The sequence below is a fragment of the Oryctolagus cuniculus genome, chromosome 6 (genome assembly GCF_964237555.1).
Source record: "Oryctolagus cuniculus chromosome 6, mOryCun1.1, whole genome shotgun sequence".
NCBI lineage: Eukaryota > Metazoa > Chordata > Mammalia > Lagomorpha > Leporidae > Oryctolagus > Oryctolagus cuniculus.
This window is the reverse complement of record NC_091437.1, coordinates 150,235,190-150,253,024: the sequence shown is the minus strand read 5'-3', so window position 1 is coordinate 150,253,024 and position 17,835 is coordinate 150,235,190. Positions and strand designations below refer to the sequence as shown.

The following is a 17,835-nucleotide window of genomic DNA, read 5'->3' as shown; positions in this document are numbered from 1 at the left end:
CAGTCATGAATTAACTTAATCACGAGGTTCGTAAACCTTTGGAATAGGGGTATGAAAACCAAGATTTGTTGTTTTGGTGCTGCCGTTGTGGTGCAATGGGATATTCTGCCACTTAAAAAAAAAAAAAACTTATTTATTTTGAAAGAGAGAGAGAATCAGCCAGAGAGCAGTCTTCCATCTGACTCTCCAGATGGATGCAATGGCCAGCGCTGGGCCAGGCTAAAGCCAGGAGCCAAGAGCTTCTTACAGGTCTCCATGTGAGTGGCAGAGACCCAAACTCTTGGGCCACTTTCTGCTGCTTTTCTCATGCCATCAGCAGGCAGCCAGATCAGAAGTGGAGCAGCTGGGACATGAACTGGTACCCATAAGGGACGCCAACAGCATAGATGAGGGCTTCACCTGCCGCGCCACAGTGCTGGCCCCTAATCTGCCACTTGCAATGCTGGCAGCCAGTATCAAGCTGCTGGCTACTCTGCTTCAGATCCAGCTCCCTGCTAATACGTTTGGGAAAGCAGCAGGTGATGGCCCAGGTACTTGGACCCCTGCCATCCGTGTGACAGACCTGGACAGAGTTCCGGGCTCCTGGTTTCAGCCCGGCCCAGCCCCAGCCATTGAGGCAATTTGGGGAGTGAACCAGCGGATGGAGGATCTCTTTCTCCGTTTCTTCTCTGTCATTCTGCCTTTCTAAAGCATAATTTAAAAAAAAAAAATTGTTTTCAAAATAAGTGGAATGCTTAGAGATGATAAATGTAAATTGCTCTCTCTCTCCTTCTCTCTCTCTCATACACACACACACACACACACACACACACAGATTGTCAACAGATTAAGTATGAATGAGTCAGTAGTAAGGTTGGAGACAAAAATTTCACAAGTAGCCCAAACTGGAATTCCTAGATGATGTAGTTTGGTTGTGATTTATGTGACAAAGATGGAAAACAAAAACAAAAACACAACAACCAGCAGTTGGCATACCTATTTTCAACCATCAGCATTGGAGTCTAAGCAAAGGCCACACGGCCAGCAAATGAGGGAGCTGGGCTTTGAAGCCACTTTTTTCAGAGCTGAGCCCTTCACCCTTTGGTTCTGCTGCTCATCCTCCGGCTGACTCGTGGGGTGGCAAGAGTGTGTGCCCAGACACGGATTAGCTGTGGTGAGAATGCTGGGGCTCACGGGTCATTCGGGGTCTGCAGCCACCCAACTGTATGAAAGGAGGGCGAGAGATGGGGGTACACCTCCGAAGGCCCCAGAACTCTTGGAGGTCGGCGTCGGGGAGAGGGAAGTGGGGCCGAAACAGATCAGCTTTGGCAAGAGATTCCCAGCACGGTGTGGCATGGGGAGGAGGGGAGGGAAGACTCCTCTCATATTTGGTGTACGTGGTAGTTAAGAGCCTGGGAACCGTGTATTTATGTCTCTCTCTGATCTTTTACACTTGTGACCAGGTGAGTGCAGTCAGCAGTTTGACCTGTGTAACAAGCTGTATGTCAGGGGTCCCTCCTCCTGGGGAGAGGGGGTGAGGGGGAGAGGGCTCCCCCTGGGGTTGGGGCTGCACGGTTCCTGTTTGTGTCTGGCTTCACAGATTCTCAAGACACTTTGGGGGCTGGCAGGCAGTTCCTCACTGGCCAGTGCTAAGAGAAGTCCTAGGCCACTGAGAGGTTACGGGTTGCTCTGTTTTAAATTTTTTGTTTATATTTATTTGAAAGGCTCAGAGACCGAGAGCCTATAATAGCCAGGGCTGGACCAGGCCAAGGTCAGGACCCAGGAACTCCATTCAGATCTCCCATGTGGAGGCGGGGACCCAGGCCATCGCCAGCTGTCTCCCAGGGTGCATCTTAGCAGGAAGCTGGAATCAGAACCAGAGCCCGTGTTATGGACGTAGACACCCTTGGGATGTCTGAACCACTGTGCCAAATGCCTGCCCCTCTGGTTGCTTTCTTATCCCCCCCCCCCCCCCGCCCACTGAGTTCTTAAGGGGTCTCGTGCAGGAGCGCTTGTCAGCTGCAGAGGCTGGGTCTTTGCTGCCTTCTACCCTGCCTAGTGTGGGCCCCTCGGGCTCCCTTTCATGGATCATCCTAATATTTAGGACTGGAAGATAAGCTGCCTTTAGTTGAGTTGCTATGTCCCCGAAGCTGTACGGGAGGGAGCCGGTGCTGTTGACAGTGGGGAAATGTCAGTTGTGTGTTTTTCAATTAATGTTTCTTTAATGGCAAGTGGAATCGTTTTTCATTATGAGAACACGAAGCTGCCTGTTACCTCTGTGCTTTGTGAGCTGGGGGCAGGCACAACCTAATAGCTTTCCATGGCTTCTCTGAGTGTGGGGCAGCAGCCATTCCAGCTGAGTGTGTCCATGTGGCTCCCCCAGGCCCGGCCCCAACACTGGCAACTCCTTGTAGGAGAAGGACACGTGTTCCTCCGACAGGCGCTTCCCAGCGGGGGGGTCCTTGGGCGCGTCTGGAGGCATTTCTGGCTGCCATGACTTGGAGGGTGTCTCTGGCGCCTAGAGGGTAGATGCCAGGGCTGCTGCAGACATCTGCAGTGCGTGGGACACACAGCCGAGCATGATCCTGCCTGGAATGCCAGCAGAGCTGAGTGGAGAGCCCCAGCCCTGGACGAGCAGCCCCACCCGGCTCGCCTCGCCGCTCCTGCAGGGAGCGTTCTCATCTGACTGGCTCCTGATGAGCCTTCCCACGGCGTTAGCACTCCAAGAGACAGCTCAGTGGCACAGTGACTTACTGTCCCCGTGAGCGTCCACCAAACAGTTCTTAAATCTCGCTTCCTCCGGCCCTTGCAGTACCCGCTTGCCACCTGCCCTTCCTGGAGATCGGACCGGACACTGCCTATTAGTCCCCTGCTGCGAGGGGAGATGGAGGCCCCTGCAGATGAGGCCCCTGGGAGGGGCGGGGTGATGCCACCTGATGGCCGCCACCATCCCGCTTTTTCTCCACAAGCGGCAATGTGAGGTTTAGGGGGACGGAGCAGTGGCTCCGTGGCCTTTGCTCTCCTGATTTCCTCGTCCCCTCTCCCCCCACCCCGCCCCGATACACATTGGACAATTTATATTCTGTTTGGGACTTTAATTGTCTCTTTGTCCTCAGTTGGGAATGTCTCCTGCTTGCCATCGTGGGGAGGATCCTCTTGGTGTTAGTTAAAAGCAGGGTTGGGACCTTGCCTGTGTGGGTCACCAGCAAGTCCGGGGACCCTCCTGAGCTTCTGTTTTTGTTTTGTATAAAGAGGGATCGCTCACCCCTTCCTCATAAGGTTGCAGTAAAGCTGTGCACCCTGTGCTGTTGTATAAATATCACCCCTACCCGTCTGTGAGCCCCTCGGGGTCTGAGCCACGTCCTCCTCAGCGTGCGAATCCTGCTTGTCCAGCTGCATGGCAGGTGCCTGTGGTAGGTAGAAGGCTGAGTTCCCAGTCCTTGGCACCTGTGCATGGGACTGTCTGCCCATGGTCTTTGCAGACGCGGTCAAGGTAGCAGTAGATCGTGACTGGGGGGCCCCCATTCCACTGTGAAGAGGGGGAGCTTGGGCCCAGGTACACATAGAGGGGAGAATGCCTTTGTCTGTGTCGCAGGAGTGGCCCCGTGGCCACCGAGGCAGAGATTGGAGGGTGTGGCTTCAGAGCCGTCAGACGCCAGGAGGAGGCAGGGGCACCTGACTCTGCTGATGACGTGAATTCAGACTTATGGAATACGTTTGGGCTGCTGTGAGCCAGCTGCTTCGAGCGACCTTGTGAGGGTGGTGCCAGGAAGCCGATACACAACTCAGGAAACACGGGAGGGATTGGCCCAGTGTCTGCGTGTGCAGAAGGCCTCGTGTGCGTACTTTGGCCCTGGATCTTTTTACTGCCTGTTTCTCTCTGATTGTCTCCTTTTCAGATCATCGTGCTATTTTTGTGCGATTGTATTGTAAGTGCCTCTGCTCGTTAAGGAAGAGGGCCTACATGTGTCCTTTTCTGAGCTGCAGCCTGGAGTAGCTGAGGCACATTGCTTTCAGCAGCGGCTTGGTTCCTGGTTCTGGGAGAAGGCAGGGGAGGCCATTGCTCCTTTTCCTCTTCTTTCAGCTGCCGAGAGACCAAATCAAAGTGGCTTTAAAAATAAATATTCGCTCTTGCAAAATAGGAGCCCAGGCCTGGAAGGAGTGCAGGGTTATGGTGGCAGTAAGAGAGGTCACCAGGAGCCCTTCCTGTCTTCTGAAACTCCTCTCTCTCTCTCTCTCTCTCTCTCTTTTTTAATTAATTAATTTGTTTTGAAAGTCAGAGTTAAAAAAGAAGAGACGGAGAGAGAGAGAAAGATCTTCCATCCACTGGCTCACTCCCCAGATGGCTCCAATGGCCAGCACTGGGCCAGGCCGAAGCTAAGAGCCAGGAGCTTCTTCCAGGCCCTCCCTGCCCCCCGTGGGTGGCAGGGGCCCAAATATTTGGGCCATCTTCCGCTGCTTTTCCCAGGGCATAAGCAGGGAGCCAGATTAGAGGTAGAGCAGTCAGGACGTGAACTGGCACCCATATGGGATGCTAGTGTTGTAGATTCACCTGCTATGTTACAACACCAGCCCCTCATCTGTTTTTAAAATTTGTTTTTATTTATTTGAAAGAGTGACGGAGGGAAGGAGAGACAGAAAGCCATCTTCCACCTGCTGGTTCCTTCCCGAGGTGGCCACAACAGTCAGGGCTGTCGGGCCTGAAGCCAGGAGCTTCATCTGGGTCTCCCATGTGGTTGTCACGATGACACTAGAGCCATCTTCTGCTGCTTTCCCAGATGCATTAGGGGCTGAAACTGACCCTCTGATATGGGACGCCAGTGTCGCAAGCGGCTGCTTAACCCGCCGAGCCACAACGCCAGCCCTGGAGCCTCATCTTAAAAGTGGCTGGCCCTCTGACCATATCCATGGCTGACTGCCTGGGTCCTGTGGGGTTTCTCTGGTGTGTTTCTCTTAGATTAGGAAATCCCCCAGAATCACCCCCATCAGCCTTCTTTCCATGTCTTCGTCCCATCCCTAAACTGCTATTGCTCAGTGGGAGTTAGCATCGTTAGACTGAATCTGTGCATAACTGGATACTGGAGCGTCAACCCAGGGCCTCTCCACTCTCTCCAAGTTCACGGCCTTCCTCCTCAGCTTTGGTGGGCAGAGAAGGGCACCACAGCCGTGTGCACGTTCATATCCCCAGAACCTGCGACTATTGAAAGGGAAGGGGTTCTGCAGAGGTATCTGGGAGAAGGATCCGAGACAGAGAGATCATCCTGGAGGATCCGGGTGGGTCTAGCAGAATCACAAGGGCTCTTTTTTTTTTTTTTTTAAAGATTTATTTATTTATTTGAAAGAGTTACACAGAGAGAGGAGAGCCAGAGAGAGAGAGAGTGAGGTCTTCCTTTTGCTGGTTCACTCCCCAATTGGCTGCAACGGCCAGAGCTGCACCGATCCGAAGCCGGGAACCTGGAGCTTCTTCCAGGTCTCCCACTTGGTACAGGGGCCCAAGGACTTGGACCATCTTCTGCTGTTTTCCTGGGCCATAGCAGAGAGCTGGATGGGAAGTGGAGCAGCCAGGTCTCAAACCAGCGCCCATTTTGGATGCCAATGCTTTAGTTCTGGGCGTTATAACCCACTGCACCACAGCGCCGGCCCCATCACAAGGGTTCTTATAAGAGGGAGGTGGGAGAGCCGAAGCCAGAGAGAGAAGATGTCTGCACAGAAGCAGAGGTCAGCAGAGAGAGGTGTGTGTGTCTGTGGCTTTGAAGGTGTGAGGAAGGGCCCCTGGGCCTGGCGAGGAAAGCAGGCAGCCCCTGGAAGCTGGAGGAGGCCAGGACACGGGTCCTCCACTGGAGTCCCCAGACAGAGCACAGCCCTGCCCGTGCCCTGATTGCAGCCCAGCGCGTCCCGTTGTGGAATTCTGCTTTCCAGAACTGTAGGGTAGTACATTTGTACTGCCTTAAGCCTCTGTGCTGCAGTCGTTTATCATGGCAACAATAGGAAGCGAAGGCGTCACTGTTGGTCCCCGCTGACCTGACTCCATATAGGCCTTTTCTAAGACTAAGCACCTCATGTTTATTGGGAATTTTTTGTGATGTACACAGAAGATACATATATACGAATTAGGCAAAAGATAAACCGAGACCCTGTTCTTGCCTTTGGATGGGACAGACGTGGTGATTTGCTCTCCAAATGCTAGCGGTGGGTTCCTTCATTCAGCAGTTCTTTGTGGGTGCTGCAAGTTCAGAAATGAGTAGGATCTTGTCCTCACTCACGTGTGGCCGAGTGCCTGAGCCAGCCACTGGATTCCGTGGATGTTCTATCACACCAGAGCTCTCGCAGATGTCTTTCCTGTCTGTGGCTAAAGCTGGTTTCTTCTGAAGACTAGTTTCCTGTTCAAACTTGCTGATTTTTTTTTTTTTTAAGTTCTAGCAAGGGTTGGAGAGAACCTCAGATATGATTAAGCGCTTCTACAGTTTGACCTATTTTTAGGTGCCTGTGTCCCAGGGTGCAGCAGTGGTTCCAGCAGAGTCCTGGGATCCACAGGATGTCATCTGCCTCCCGCCCTCGCCACCGGGGCACCAAGACACTGCTGTTGGGGCGTTTTTCTCTGTGGTTCTCTTTTTCTTCTCCTCTGTAGAGCTTCCTGCAGAGGCACGGTGGTGTCGCGTGTCACGACATCTGGGAGCTTTGGGCTTTCCTGGGGATGGATGCCATCTATGGAAAAGATCTGGGAAGGGAACAGAAGTCGTGGAGCTGGGGAACTGACCTTCAGTTCTGCAGCCTCTTAGCTCCAGTGAAGCATGGCTGATCCATGGAGCTGCCCTGGGCTCTCAGTACTGGTGCTAGGTCAGTAGGGTGTGCAGCTCCATCCCCATGGTACCAGTTAGTTCTAAGCTAAGAACCAAAATTTGCAAACCAGCTGTAAACCCTAACACTCATTGGATGTGTAGAGAAGGGAGTTAGGTGTAGTGTTTGCTCTAGGCTTGTCTCTGCTCCTTCCCAGCTCTTGGTCTGTAATGAGTGCCCTGTAGCTGAGTGGACAAATGCATAGATGCTGGATATTCAGCCAGGGTTCCAGTTCTACTTACTAGTGGTGGAATGTGGACAGATTACTTAAGGTATGAATTGAGGGGGATGATGATATCAACACAGCTGGGCATATCGGGAGGACTGGATGAGTTAATGTGTGCAGGGAACTTGTGCCGATACCTGGTATATCATGAGCTCCAAGCAAGGGCTTATTTTTTTTTATTTTAATATTACTTATTTGAAAGGTAGAATGACAGAGAGAAGTGGAGAGAAAGAAATAGATCTTCCATCTGCTGACTCACATCCCAAATGGCCACAAAAGCCAAGGCTGGGCCAGGCCAAAGCCGGGAGCCTGGAATTCCATCCGGGTCTCCCACGTGGGTGGTGGGGGCCCAGGGATTTGGGCCATCTAATGCTGTCTTTTCAGGTGCATTAGCAGGAAGCTGAACTGGAAGTAGAGCAGGCAGGACTAGAGCTGGCACTCCCAAATGGGATGCTGGTGTCCCAGGCTGTTGCTTTAACCCCGCTGCGCCATGTCGCCACCCCCTTGTCGTTCTTTAAACATGGTTTGCCAGCATTTTATGTGACTGCGTGTTATTCCACTGCATGGCAGTGTTCTTGGTTTACTCAACTAAGCCCCTATCATGGGATTTTACCTCCAGTTTTTCACTGTTGTAAAACAGTGTTTTAGGACTGCCCTCACCGATGGGGATTTTCTTCCATCCATTATTATTTTCTCAGGTTAAATTTCTAGGATTAGAGTTGCTGAGTCACAGAGCACGCATATTTGTAATAAGACTTCTCTTGCAAAATGCTTACCAAATTTTCCTCCAGGAAAGTACTAGTTTACATTCCCAACAGCAGCGAGAGAGCACGCCAATTTTCTTAGGTGGCTAAGTTATTAACTTTTAATCAAATGAAGGCCCAGGAAAAATAGGAGATATTTCCTTAGGGAGAAAGTGTTCCTCATCCTTGCTTAGAAGCAATAAAACCTTAGCAATAAAAACCCAGGGAGAGGCCAGAGTGTGCCGGTAGAGCATGTCAGCATCGCGCCCCCTACTGGCTCTCCGTGGTACAGCAGTGTGAATCACTGCCGCTGGAAACAGGAAGGTGGTCCTGTTGTGGGCAGGAGCCAGGGGGTCAAGGACGCTTTCAAAACATGTCTGGTCACTGACAAAACCTGCCTTGGATAACATTTAGTTCCTGCTCAGGTTTTGTTCTCAGCAGGCAGACGGGATTTGCCCGCCAGGTTAATATCTGGAGACACCTTGGGGTGTCAGTTCCGGAAGCGGGATGGAGTAGGGAGCCCCGCTTCTGCCTTTAGTGAGTAGAGGTCAAGGGTGCAGCTAAGCATGTCACAATGCACAGGACAGCCCTACAGCAAACAGTCGTTTGGTCCAGAACTGAATGTGTGTATGTGCGCATGTGCAAAAAGTCCGTGGAAGTGTGCACTGTGAAAAAACTGCATAGATTTCAAGACTTTTTGCAACAAAATGCACTCATCTTTGAATTCCAGCTTCCCATGAACTTCTGGAAGTATCCCCATAGTAGTCAAACTGAGAGACCCTGTTGTGGGGAATGGAAACATTTTGCCTGAAACTCCTCTGCTTACACTGAAATAAAACGAAGAAATACTAATAGGCACTATCTGTCGCTCTTAGTGTTATCTGGTTGTAGAAACCTGTTTTGCCGAATAAAATGGAAAACACGTGGGACCGAAACACCGAGTTGGCATTTCTGGAAGGGCAAGCAGAGGAAGACTGAGCCCACAGATATGAACAACCTGAGAGGCAGTGGAGTTTGGTACCGTGGCTTGGCCAGACCTGCCAGACATTCCTCCGGGTTTTCCCTCATCTGTTAGAGAGCGTGCTTCGTTTGCCGCGTGCCCCCAATTTCACAAGCACCCGGGTTTTGCTCGTTTGCATAGTGGTGCTTCCAGAGTTGCACGCCACGTGACCATCTGTGCTTCTCATTCCCCACCCCACCCCACCCTCCCGTAAAAGCATCATCTCTGGGAGGGGGAGGAAGAGACGAACTTGCAAGAAATCATCTCAGAGAAGGGTGTGCCTGCTGGGAAAAGCATGACAAGAATTTCAGAAGAAGCGAACTGCCGCAACTTCCCATGTATCTGCTGAGCTCCAAGACCTGTCTCTCCCTCGTGTCCCCTGGCCCCTTGGAAAATACGCCGTTTCATTTTGCTGTAGCCTTGCTTTTCTCCGAACAGCCTGTGTTCTGGAACATGTATCTTGAGATAATTAGCTGCTGCAAATCATGGCAACAAGATTGTTTTTCCAGAAAAGGTGGGCAGGAGTGACAGCTTTTCGCCAAATATCAGACACCTCTTTGATCCTCTTCCATGAGAAGTATTTTTCAAACTGTGTATAAGTCAAGACTCATCCTGGGGCCGGCGCCGTGGCTCACTTGGTTAATCCTCTGCCTGTGGCACCGGCATCCCATATGGGCGCCGGGTTCTGGTCCCGGTTGCTCCTCTTCTCTGCTGTGGCCTGGGAGGGTAGTGGAGGATGGCCCAAGTGCTTGGGCCCTGCACCCGCATGGGAGACCAGGAAGAAGCTCCTGGCTCCTGGCTTCAGATTGGCACAGCGCCGGCCGTAGAGGTCATTTGGGGAGTGAACCAATGAAAGGAAGACCTTTCTCTCTGTCTCTCCCTCTCACTGTCTGTAACTCTACCTGTCAAAATAATAAAAAAAAAAGACTTATCCATGGATTGTCGGGTTGATTTCCAGATCACAACCAGCACTGCTAAAGCACCCCAAACAGAAACTATTGGAGTATGACACACAGTTAAGAGTCACCTTAGCTTTGGTGTAGACAGCTATGTCGCCGTACATGTGTGTATGCATATGTGTGAGTGCATGTTCACGATGAGATGTTTGAAAGGCTCTGGCTTAGGTGGACAGCGGGCTGAAATCTGGCTTGCTTGTAGAAATCTCAGGGAGCCCTGCTCGCTCCTCCTCCCTCACCACGGCCTCTGTTACTGTCCTAGGTGGAACCAGGGAGATCGGGTCTGCGCTCACCAGGATGTGCATGAGGCACAGGAGCATAGAAGCCAAGCTGAGGCAGTTTTCCAGGTGAGAGCCTGTTGCACCCCATCCCCGACACCCTTGCTGATTCCAGATGAAGGAAGCAGTCAGTGTACAGGACATACCTACCTCGTGTGGGCCAGCCCCTGTCTCCCTACGGCCCGTCTTTTGCTCGTCTCTGCTCATTCACTGAATAAGCACTTGTTGGGCACCTGCTGGGTGCTGGAAGCTGCTGTGGGCTCTAGAGAGGCAACAAGAGTGGGACGGCCAGGTCCCTGCCCTCAACGAGCCTGCCACTCCCCTCTGATCACCCTGTACTCCCTGTGTGGGTCTCTCTGCCTTGGGCAGTTGAGCAGCTGGCGCATCCTGCTGGGACTCCTGGGCCCCGTCCACCCTGTGGGAGTGCCCAGAGTGAGATACGCCAGGCTGTGCTGGCCCCCAGGCCTGTGTGCTTCCCCCAGACCTACTGAGGAGGCAGTGGTGGTCACAGAGCCTTCCACACCGCCAGCTTCGGGCCTGGCTTCCAGGCCTTCAGGGTGGGGAGAAGTGGCAGTGGCTGGCTGGGGACTTGCAGTCGCCAGTGTTTGGATGGAAGCGGACCTCGCTTTCAAGGTGATCAGCATCATTCCAGCAGGGTCACACAGCCCCTACAGGGAGGCTGCACCAACTGGGGGCTGCGCCCAGAGGGGCCTTCACCCCTCTCCGACCCAGAAGCAGACAGTGCGGCCGGAGAACTTTCTGGCCTATTCATTCTTCCCTTTCTCCGGGCTCCAATTAGTGTGTTCATGACTTAAAGTTCTGGGTGCCTGTCAGAGCCTCATGGTCTCTATTAGGCCTAATGTCTTTGCCTGCTGTGCAGCCAGGGGGTTGAGGTCGGAGGTCCCACACCTTGGCTTGTGAATGCAATAGCTGGGAAATCCTGGGACGTGGGAAGCCGGCTCGCTCCAGCCAGTCACGTTGGTAACTTCTTAATTTCATTGCAAAGTGTTCTGAGAAGAAGGCTAAGGGCTTTCGATATGAACATCCTCTTATTATGCTGCCTGTGTTGGCTTGGGCGATTGTGATTTAGGTCTGTTGTGACAACCAAATGTACATCTTGACAATGGAATGTATCTGTTTAATTTCTCCTTTTCTTTCTCTTTCGGCGAAAGTGCTTTAATTGATTGTCTGATAAACCCACTTCAAGAACAGATGGAAGAATGGAAGAAAGTGGCCAACCAGCTGGATAAAGACCATGCAAAAGGTACAGGGGCCGAGGTCGGGCGCCTTATAGTGCTCCAAGAAGAGCTGTGGATGCCGCTGGCTGCTGCCTCTGCTGGGTTTATTGGTGTCACCGAAACAGCTAAAGGCCTGTCGTGTCCCTGCTTCTCGTGTAGGCCTGTCAGAGTCAGGGGATGAGGAGTCCAAAGCAACTTTGCAGGACTGAGAGCTGTGTGTGTGGCATGAAGCGGCTGATTGCTTGGCCGCGGTAACTGTGTTCATTTGAATGCGAGGGGAAAGCCAATGGCAGGTGTAAATGCCACGTGCTCACGGAAGGCACTTGAGCACATTTTGATAACCACACATCCAGTGACATAAGCTCACCCTGGGTGGCCTACTTGGAGCTGGCCCTTCTCCTTGTGTGTTGTCTGTGAACTGGTTTAGTTAGTCGTGGGGGACCCTGACTATATGAGATCGGGGTCACCAGCAGAGGAGATCACAGGGCTGCTGTATCCAGTGGGAGCGTTTCGTGTTCCCCTTGCACAAGCCCGGAAGACTGCTGCGTGCTGGGTTCCCATCCCGTGTTCAGGTCATGCTGGTATTTTCATATGCAAGACATTGTAAGAGCTACAGAAAGACGAGTGCGGTGTCTACCAACAGTGACACAGTGACCTTATTCGAGGGCAAAGTGAAATAAAGGCTTCAAGAAAGACAGTGTTCTGGAACTGGGGTTGGTCCAGCCGCATTCCGGAAGCTGTCGGTAGCCGCTGGGAAGTTGTACTACGTTCCCTGCAATCATCCGTCCCTGCCTGCACTCCTGCACCTGCAGCTGTTGAGCCCCTGCCGTGTCCCGTGCCTCTGCAGACACCGGGGCCAGAAAAGGAACAAGCGGATGTCAGTTTTTGGTGCATATTCTTTAACATTTGTTAATCATAGACTGTAGGCGCCCATAGTCAAGTCTTCATTGTCATTGGAAATCAGTCTTGGGCAGAACTTCAGCAAACCATTATGATGAAAGAACAAGAAATGAAGATGGCTTGTTGACAGTGAGATTCGGAAATGTGGGTATAATAGCCAGTTATTTAGCTGTTATGTAAAAAAGTTAATATTAAATTGATCACAGATACTACACTTGATCTTAGCCAAAAGGCCGAGAAGCGATGTAAAAAAGTTAATATACCCGGTTGCCCCTCTTCCAGGCCAGCTCTCTGCTATGGCCAGGGAGTGCAGTGGAGGATGGCCCAGGTGCTTGGGCCCTGCACCCCATGGGAGACCAGGAAAAAGCACCTGGCTCCTGGCTCCTGCCAGGATCAGCGCGGTGCGCCGGCTGCAGCGGCGGCCATTGGAGGGTGAACCAACGGCAAAGGAAGACCTTTCTCTCTCTGTCTCTCTCTCTCACTGTCCACTCTGCCTGTCAAAAAAAAAAAAAAAAAAAAAAAAGTTAATATAAAATCTTTTATACCCACTACCTCAAATTTTTAAAATGATAAATTCATCTTTAACAGAAAAAATGGCATCCTAAATCATGTATTTTGTTTAAAGGTATTTTTAAACGTTCTTTTTAAATATCTAATTTCTGGCCCACCTGGGACCTCGCACTTATATTTGGTGCCTAAGCGTGGGGGTACAGCGGGTGAGGATGCAGAGAGAAAGGTGGATCCGAGGATCCCACAACGTGCAGGGAGGGTGTGAAGAGAAGGCGGGCCGTGATCTGGAGAGAGAAAGGGTGAGCCCACAGGGCCTTGCTGGAGCCTGTACGTGGGCTCAGGGACGGTGGGAGGGAGACCTGAGGGATGGCAGCAGGGGAACTGGTTCGGGCTGGCAGTTAGTGAGCTCTGAGGACAGCCAAGAGGTGTCAGAGGTGACAGTGCCTGCAACCGAGATGGGGAATTCCGGGAGCGGGCTGGTGGGGACGGAGGAAGTGGTCAGCGTGTGTGTGTGTGTGTGTGTGTGTGTGTACATGGGCCTCCCCTCCTCCGTGTCCCCAGCGTCTGCCACAGGGTTCATGGTAAACGTGAGGCTGCTGGGTTGCCCGGTTTTCTCCCGTGTGTTGTGCTTTCTGCAGCCATAGTCTGAGGAACTCTTAGCCCAGCCAGATCTTCCCCGCCTGGCTCATCTTTTTTTTCCCCTTAAATCAAAGTGCTATGGATTTGGACCTTGGAAAAGTTAGATAACACTGGAAATCCTTCCCAACACTTGAGCTGAGAAATTGACTTGTTTCCTTTTGATGAACACATTCCCAAATGCTGTCTTTCCTCAAAGCTGGCACTGTAGGGAAAGAACATAGCACAATTTGTTGTTTTTCATTTTAATAGCCCCTTTGTGGGTGAAATGTCCTCGTGAGATTTTTTTGGGCATATCATATTCCGATAAAGCTGTTTACTGCATGTCCTACTTGATGCTTCCTGTGATAATGGTTGCCCCTAAAATACTTTCCGTTGAACACACTGGTAAAATTATTCAATATTCTGCTTTCTCTTAGAATATAAGAAAGCTCGCCAAGAGATAAAAAAGAAGTCCTCAGATACGCTGAAACTGCAGAAGAAAGCGAAAAAAGGTAACTCCCAGAATCCTGCCCCTGACATTGAACCTTGAGAAAAAGTGAGCAGGTGGCTTGATCTGTCTTTGAAGCAGGCAGTGTTGAGTTCATATACTTCCGTGGGTGTGGTGGCCCTGGAGAGCAGATGGGAGCCAGAGAATTGATCTGGATCAGGGTTTGCCAAGTGCAGAATACATAGGAGCTCAGAGGCCTTCCACAGTAGCACTTGGCCTACTCCTCGTCCTACCCTTGTCCTCAAACTCTGATGGTCTCCGTGCCCAACGTGCTTAGGAATGAAACCTCTAACTTTCCTGGACGCTTTGGGGCCATGCAGCAAAGCCTCTGTGCAGATATTCGGCAGTGATAATTCCGGAAGTCATGCCATTTGCTCCTCCTGCGATCACAGCCTCTAGTCTCCACAACCCTTCACTAAAGTGTGTGCGAGTGTTGGAAAGGGCTGCAGTGGGAGCCAGACTCATCGGGTGGAGCTTGGTGAGGCACCACCGAGGAGGGTTGCAGGATGACCCTGCACCTGCCCGCCTCGTTGTCATCCCTTGCAGATCAATGCATTGTCGCATCCTCTACAGTGGGCTGGGAGTTGGAAGAGAAGCGTCGGGTCACATCCAGTTGGCAGGCATGTTACATTTTACTGTGACCTCAGATGTAGGGACACTGTCAGAGAAAGTGACCTTCCGTCCAGACTGTCCTTCTTGCTACCAGGTTGCTACTCTGTTGCATCACGATGGCTAAGGTGGGCCTCTGGCCAGGATGCTCTGGGGGTGATGTGTAGCGTGAATTGGGAACAACTTCCTTTTCAGAGAGAGAATTCCCTCACCCCAAGCCAGATTCTCCCTTTCCTAAACAGGCTGCTTGTATTTGGAATTGAAAGAAAATACATTTGGAGAGAGAATGGTGGAGAGTGGTAGGGAGAAGGTGGCAGGGCAAAGTTATTTAAGTATTCTTTTTCAAAGATTTATTCACTTATTTGAAAGAGCAGCAGCAGCAAAGAGAGAGAAGGGGATGGAGGGAGAGAGAGACTGACAGACACAGTAAGAAAGATCTTCCTTCTAATGGTTCATCTGGCAACAGTCGGGTCTGGGCCAGGTCAAAGCCAGGAGCCTTGCGCTCCGTCCTGGTCTCCTACATGAGTGGCAGGGGCTCAGGCACTTGGGCCATCTTCCACTGCCTTCTCAGGTGCATTAGCAGGAAGCTGGATCAGACGCAGAGCAGCCAGGACTGGCCCCAGAGCTCCAGTATGGGAGGCTGGCGTCCCAGGTGGCGGCTTAACCTGCTGCACCACAATGCCGGCCCCAAGACAGGTTTTAATCTTTGACATTAATAAAAAATGGCCCTGCTGCCCCGCCTGCCAATTCTCACAAAGCTTAAAAAAAAATTGCAAGATAAGAACTTTGGCGCACCACAAGGGTTTCCATCCGTATTGGCTCCTGGACTTTGTTTTGGGTGTAGTTTTCTGGCCAGGTGCTTCTCGGATTTGCATTCTGTCTAATTAGGACAGCTGGCAGTACCTGTTTGACAAGTACTAGGCCATGTTAGTGAATCTAGAGGTGAAGGTTTATGAATACGATTGCCACCATATTGCAGCAAATCCGGGAAGCGTGCTGGGCAGGACTGGGAGCTAAGCTCCCCGCGGCTGGCGGATTGGCTGCTGGGAGACAGCAGGGTCTGGGGAAGTGGTCCCGGGAGACGCCTGGGCTTGGAACAGGATTGGAGTGGAAAGGCAACAGCAGCTCTTTTCCCTGAGCTCTTGAAGAGCTCTCTTTCTAAAGTCAGTGGCACCGTCCAGTTAGCAGAATGTGCACTTCTGGGTGAAGCCTGGTAGGTTGATTGCAGTGTCCCCTGGCAATGGAGCCTGCTCAGCACTGGCTCAGGCTGCCAGGGGATAATGAGCTCCCATCAAGGTGCCGGGGACAAGGGTTGGGGACACAGAGGATGCTGGGCTGCGCCCAATGGGAAGAGATGCCACCTGTGGCCCTGGGACTTGGGAGTCATTGGCATTGGGTTGTGAGGTTTTTTGAGATATTTGGGCTGGAAGCCTGGGGGATGGAGTCCTAAAGTGACTACTAGCCATAGCCATAGCCACAGACCCAGCAGCCTCCAGCATCAAGTCCCCCACCCCTTTTCTTTTTCAAGATTTATTTATTTGAAAGGCAGAGTGACACAGAGAATGACAGAGAGAGTCAGAGATATCTTCTGTCTACTGGTTCACTCCCCAAATGGCCAGGCCATAGGCCTGGAGCTCCCTCCGGGTCTCCCACTTGGGTGGCAAGATCCCAAATACTTGAGCCATCTTCTGCAACTTTCCCAGGTGCGTTAGCAGGGAGCTAGATCTGAAGTGGAGCAGCTAGGACTCAAATGGGATGCCAGTGTCAAGGCTTAATTCACTGCACCTTGACACCAGCCCCTCCATGTGCTTTCTAGATGGTGTGCTAATGTCTACAAGAGCAGTCAGATCAGGAACTTAGAATGTGGTGGATGATTTTTCTCCTTACTTCAAGGTAGAACCAGAAGACACTTTGTATCTCTTTTATAAAAGAATTTCTTTCCAAAATGTCTAAGTGCATTTTCTGATGAAGAGCTCGTATGTGCCTATTTCTGGGGTGAATATAGCCTTCTAGGAGATACCAGAGCCACCATTCTGACTCTTGTTGTAGAGAGCTCTCCCACCTGAGAGTGGAATGGCAACGCCACAGCTCAGGGCCTGGGAGAAATCTGGTTCCTTGAGGCTTTCCGGTGTTTAGGGGTCTGGTTAGCGGAAGTTTTCCTTGATGCTAGAAAACTCCTAAGTCATCTGTTGGATCTCCTTCCCGTGGTGGTTCTTGGCCTCTTAGCACATGCACTCATTCACAGGTGCCGGCAGCCCTTACATCAGGTTTTAGGTTGGACAGAGGCTTTCAATGAGTTATTTTTCAGCCAGATAAGCACTTCCTTCTTCCCACGTCTGTGGGAGACTCCCGAGCAGCAGTTTCCTGCCAGGCCTTTTACAAACACTGTGGTGTTGAATCTACGAGCTTCTTCTGTCTCTGCAAATCTCTGGTGCCTTTGCACCTGTAGGCGTGGTTCTGGCACTATCCTTGATGGGAGGTGATTTTTGCGAGTGGCTCATTTCCCTGACTTCTCCCTCTGCACACAGCACCTATGTCTCCGTCTTCACTGGACTCTTCTTTTGTAACAGAAGGGGTTAGTTTGTCATCTGAAGGTACTGAAATATTCCCTAAGGAACAACTGTAAATGTTTTATCTGTTCTTAGGATATATCTGAAGGTCATTTGAAAGCAGTCTGGGATATGTTCCTGCAGTGGGTGCATGTATTTTTCTTAGAGACAGGCTCATTAGATGCCTCTTAGGAATACACCTGAGGCAGGGAGGTGACATGGTCCCTGCCTTTAGAGGAGTCTGGTCCACGGCGCAGGGCTGTGGCAGCCCTGTCACCTGGTCCGGAGAGCGAAGGTAGCGGGAAGCTGTGGAGATGATGTAGGTCCTGACGGTGTCTCCTACGCCCCCTCCTGCTGCTCAGCCAGATGTTGGGAGTTGGAGTTCCCGCAACCCGGACATAAGACAGACCCAGAAATGGAGGACTTTGTACATTGTTTTCCTCCTTGTGCCTTTTCCCTAGATATTTTCCGAGTTAGGATAAATCGCTTTAGCGTCTGAGCTGGTCTGCTCTGTGTGTGTAGTCCCTGCCTCCGTTTACAAATCCTTGCCCTATTCTCTAAGGGCGGATGATCGCTGTGTAGGAGAGGGCTGCATGGGTAAGAAGGAAAGACCGTTAGGAAGGCGGGAGAGTGGACCTTGGAGGCCGGCTCTCGGTGATGTGGATACAGTGGCCTTCACATACAGTCTGGTGGCAAGCCACGGACCGCTTAACCCGTGAAGGGAAGGTGGGACTGCCGCTGCCCGAATACCAGCTTGACATGACTGTTTTCCTTTTTGTGTCAATTGTGTATCCTGCCTTTCTCACCGTGCGCCCCCGCCAGTGGATGCTCTCGGTAAGTCTTCCGTGCTGAGTCTCTGGTGGCTGGTCACGGTGTGGGCCTGC

The 17,835-nt window shown here is 51.6% G+C and overlaps 1 protein-coding gene and 1 pseudogene across 10 annotated transcripts in view; one reads left to right on the top strand and one right to left on the bottom strand.

The window, feature by feature from the left end:
* MTSS1 (MTSS I-BAR domain containing 1) overlaps window positions 1-17,835 on the top strand; it is a 169,063-nt gene that overhangs the window by 121,633 nt on the left and 29,595 nt on the right. For 5 of the 10 annotated variants that reach the window (XM_008255895.4, XM_002710537.5, XM_008255893.4 and 2 more), the window contains 4 exons: window positions 10,004-10,088; window positions 11,192-11,283; window positions 13,723-13,797; window positions 17,774-17,785. In XM_008255895.4, the coding sequence (XP_008254117.1) occupies window positions 10,004-10,088; window positions 11,192-11,283; window positions 13,723-13,797; window positions 17,774-17,785 (264 nt within the window). The remainder of the gene's footprint in view (window positions 1-10,003; window positions 10,089-11,191; window positions 11,284-13,722; window positions 13,798-17,773; window positions 17,786-17,835) is intronic. The other 5 variants (XM_051844799.2, XM_002710538.5, XM_008255894.4 and 2 more) reach the window with 1 other exon arrangement.
* LOC127490894 (U2 spliceosomal RNA) lies at window positions 12,301-12,402 on the bottom strand (annotated as a pseudogene).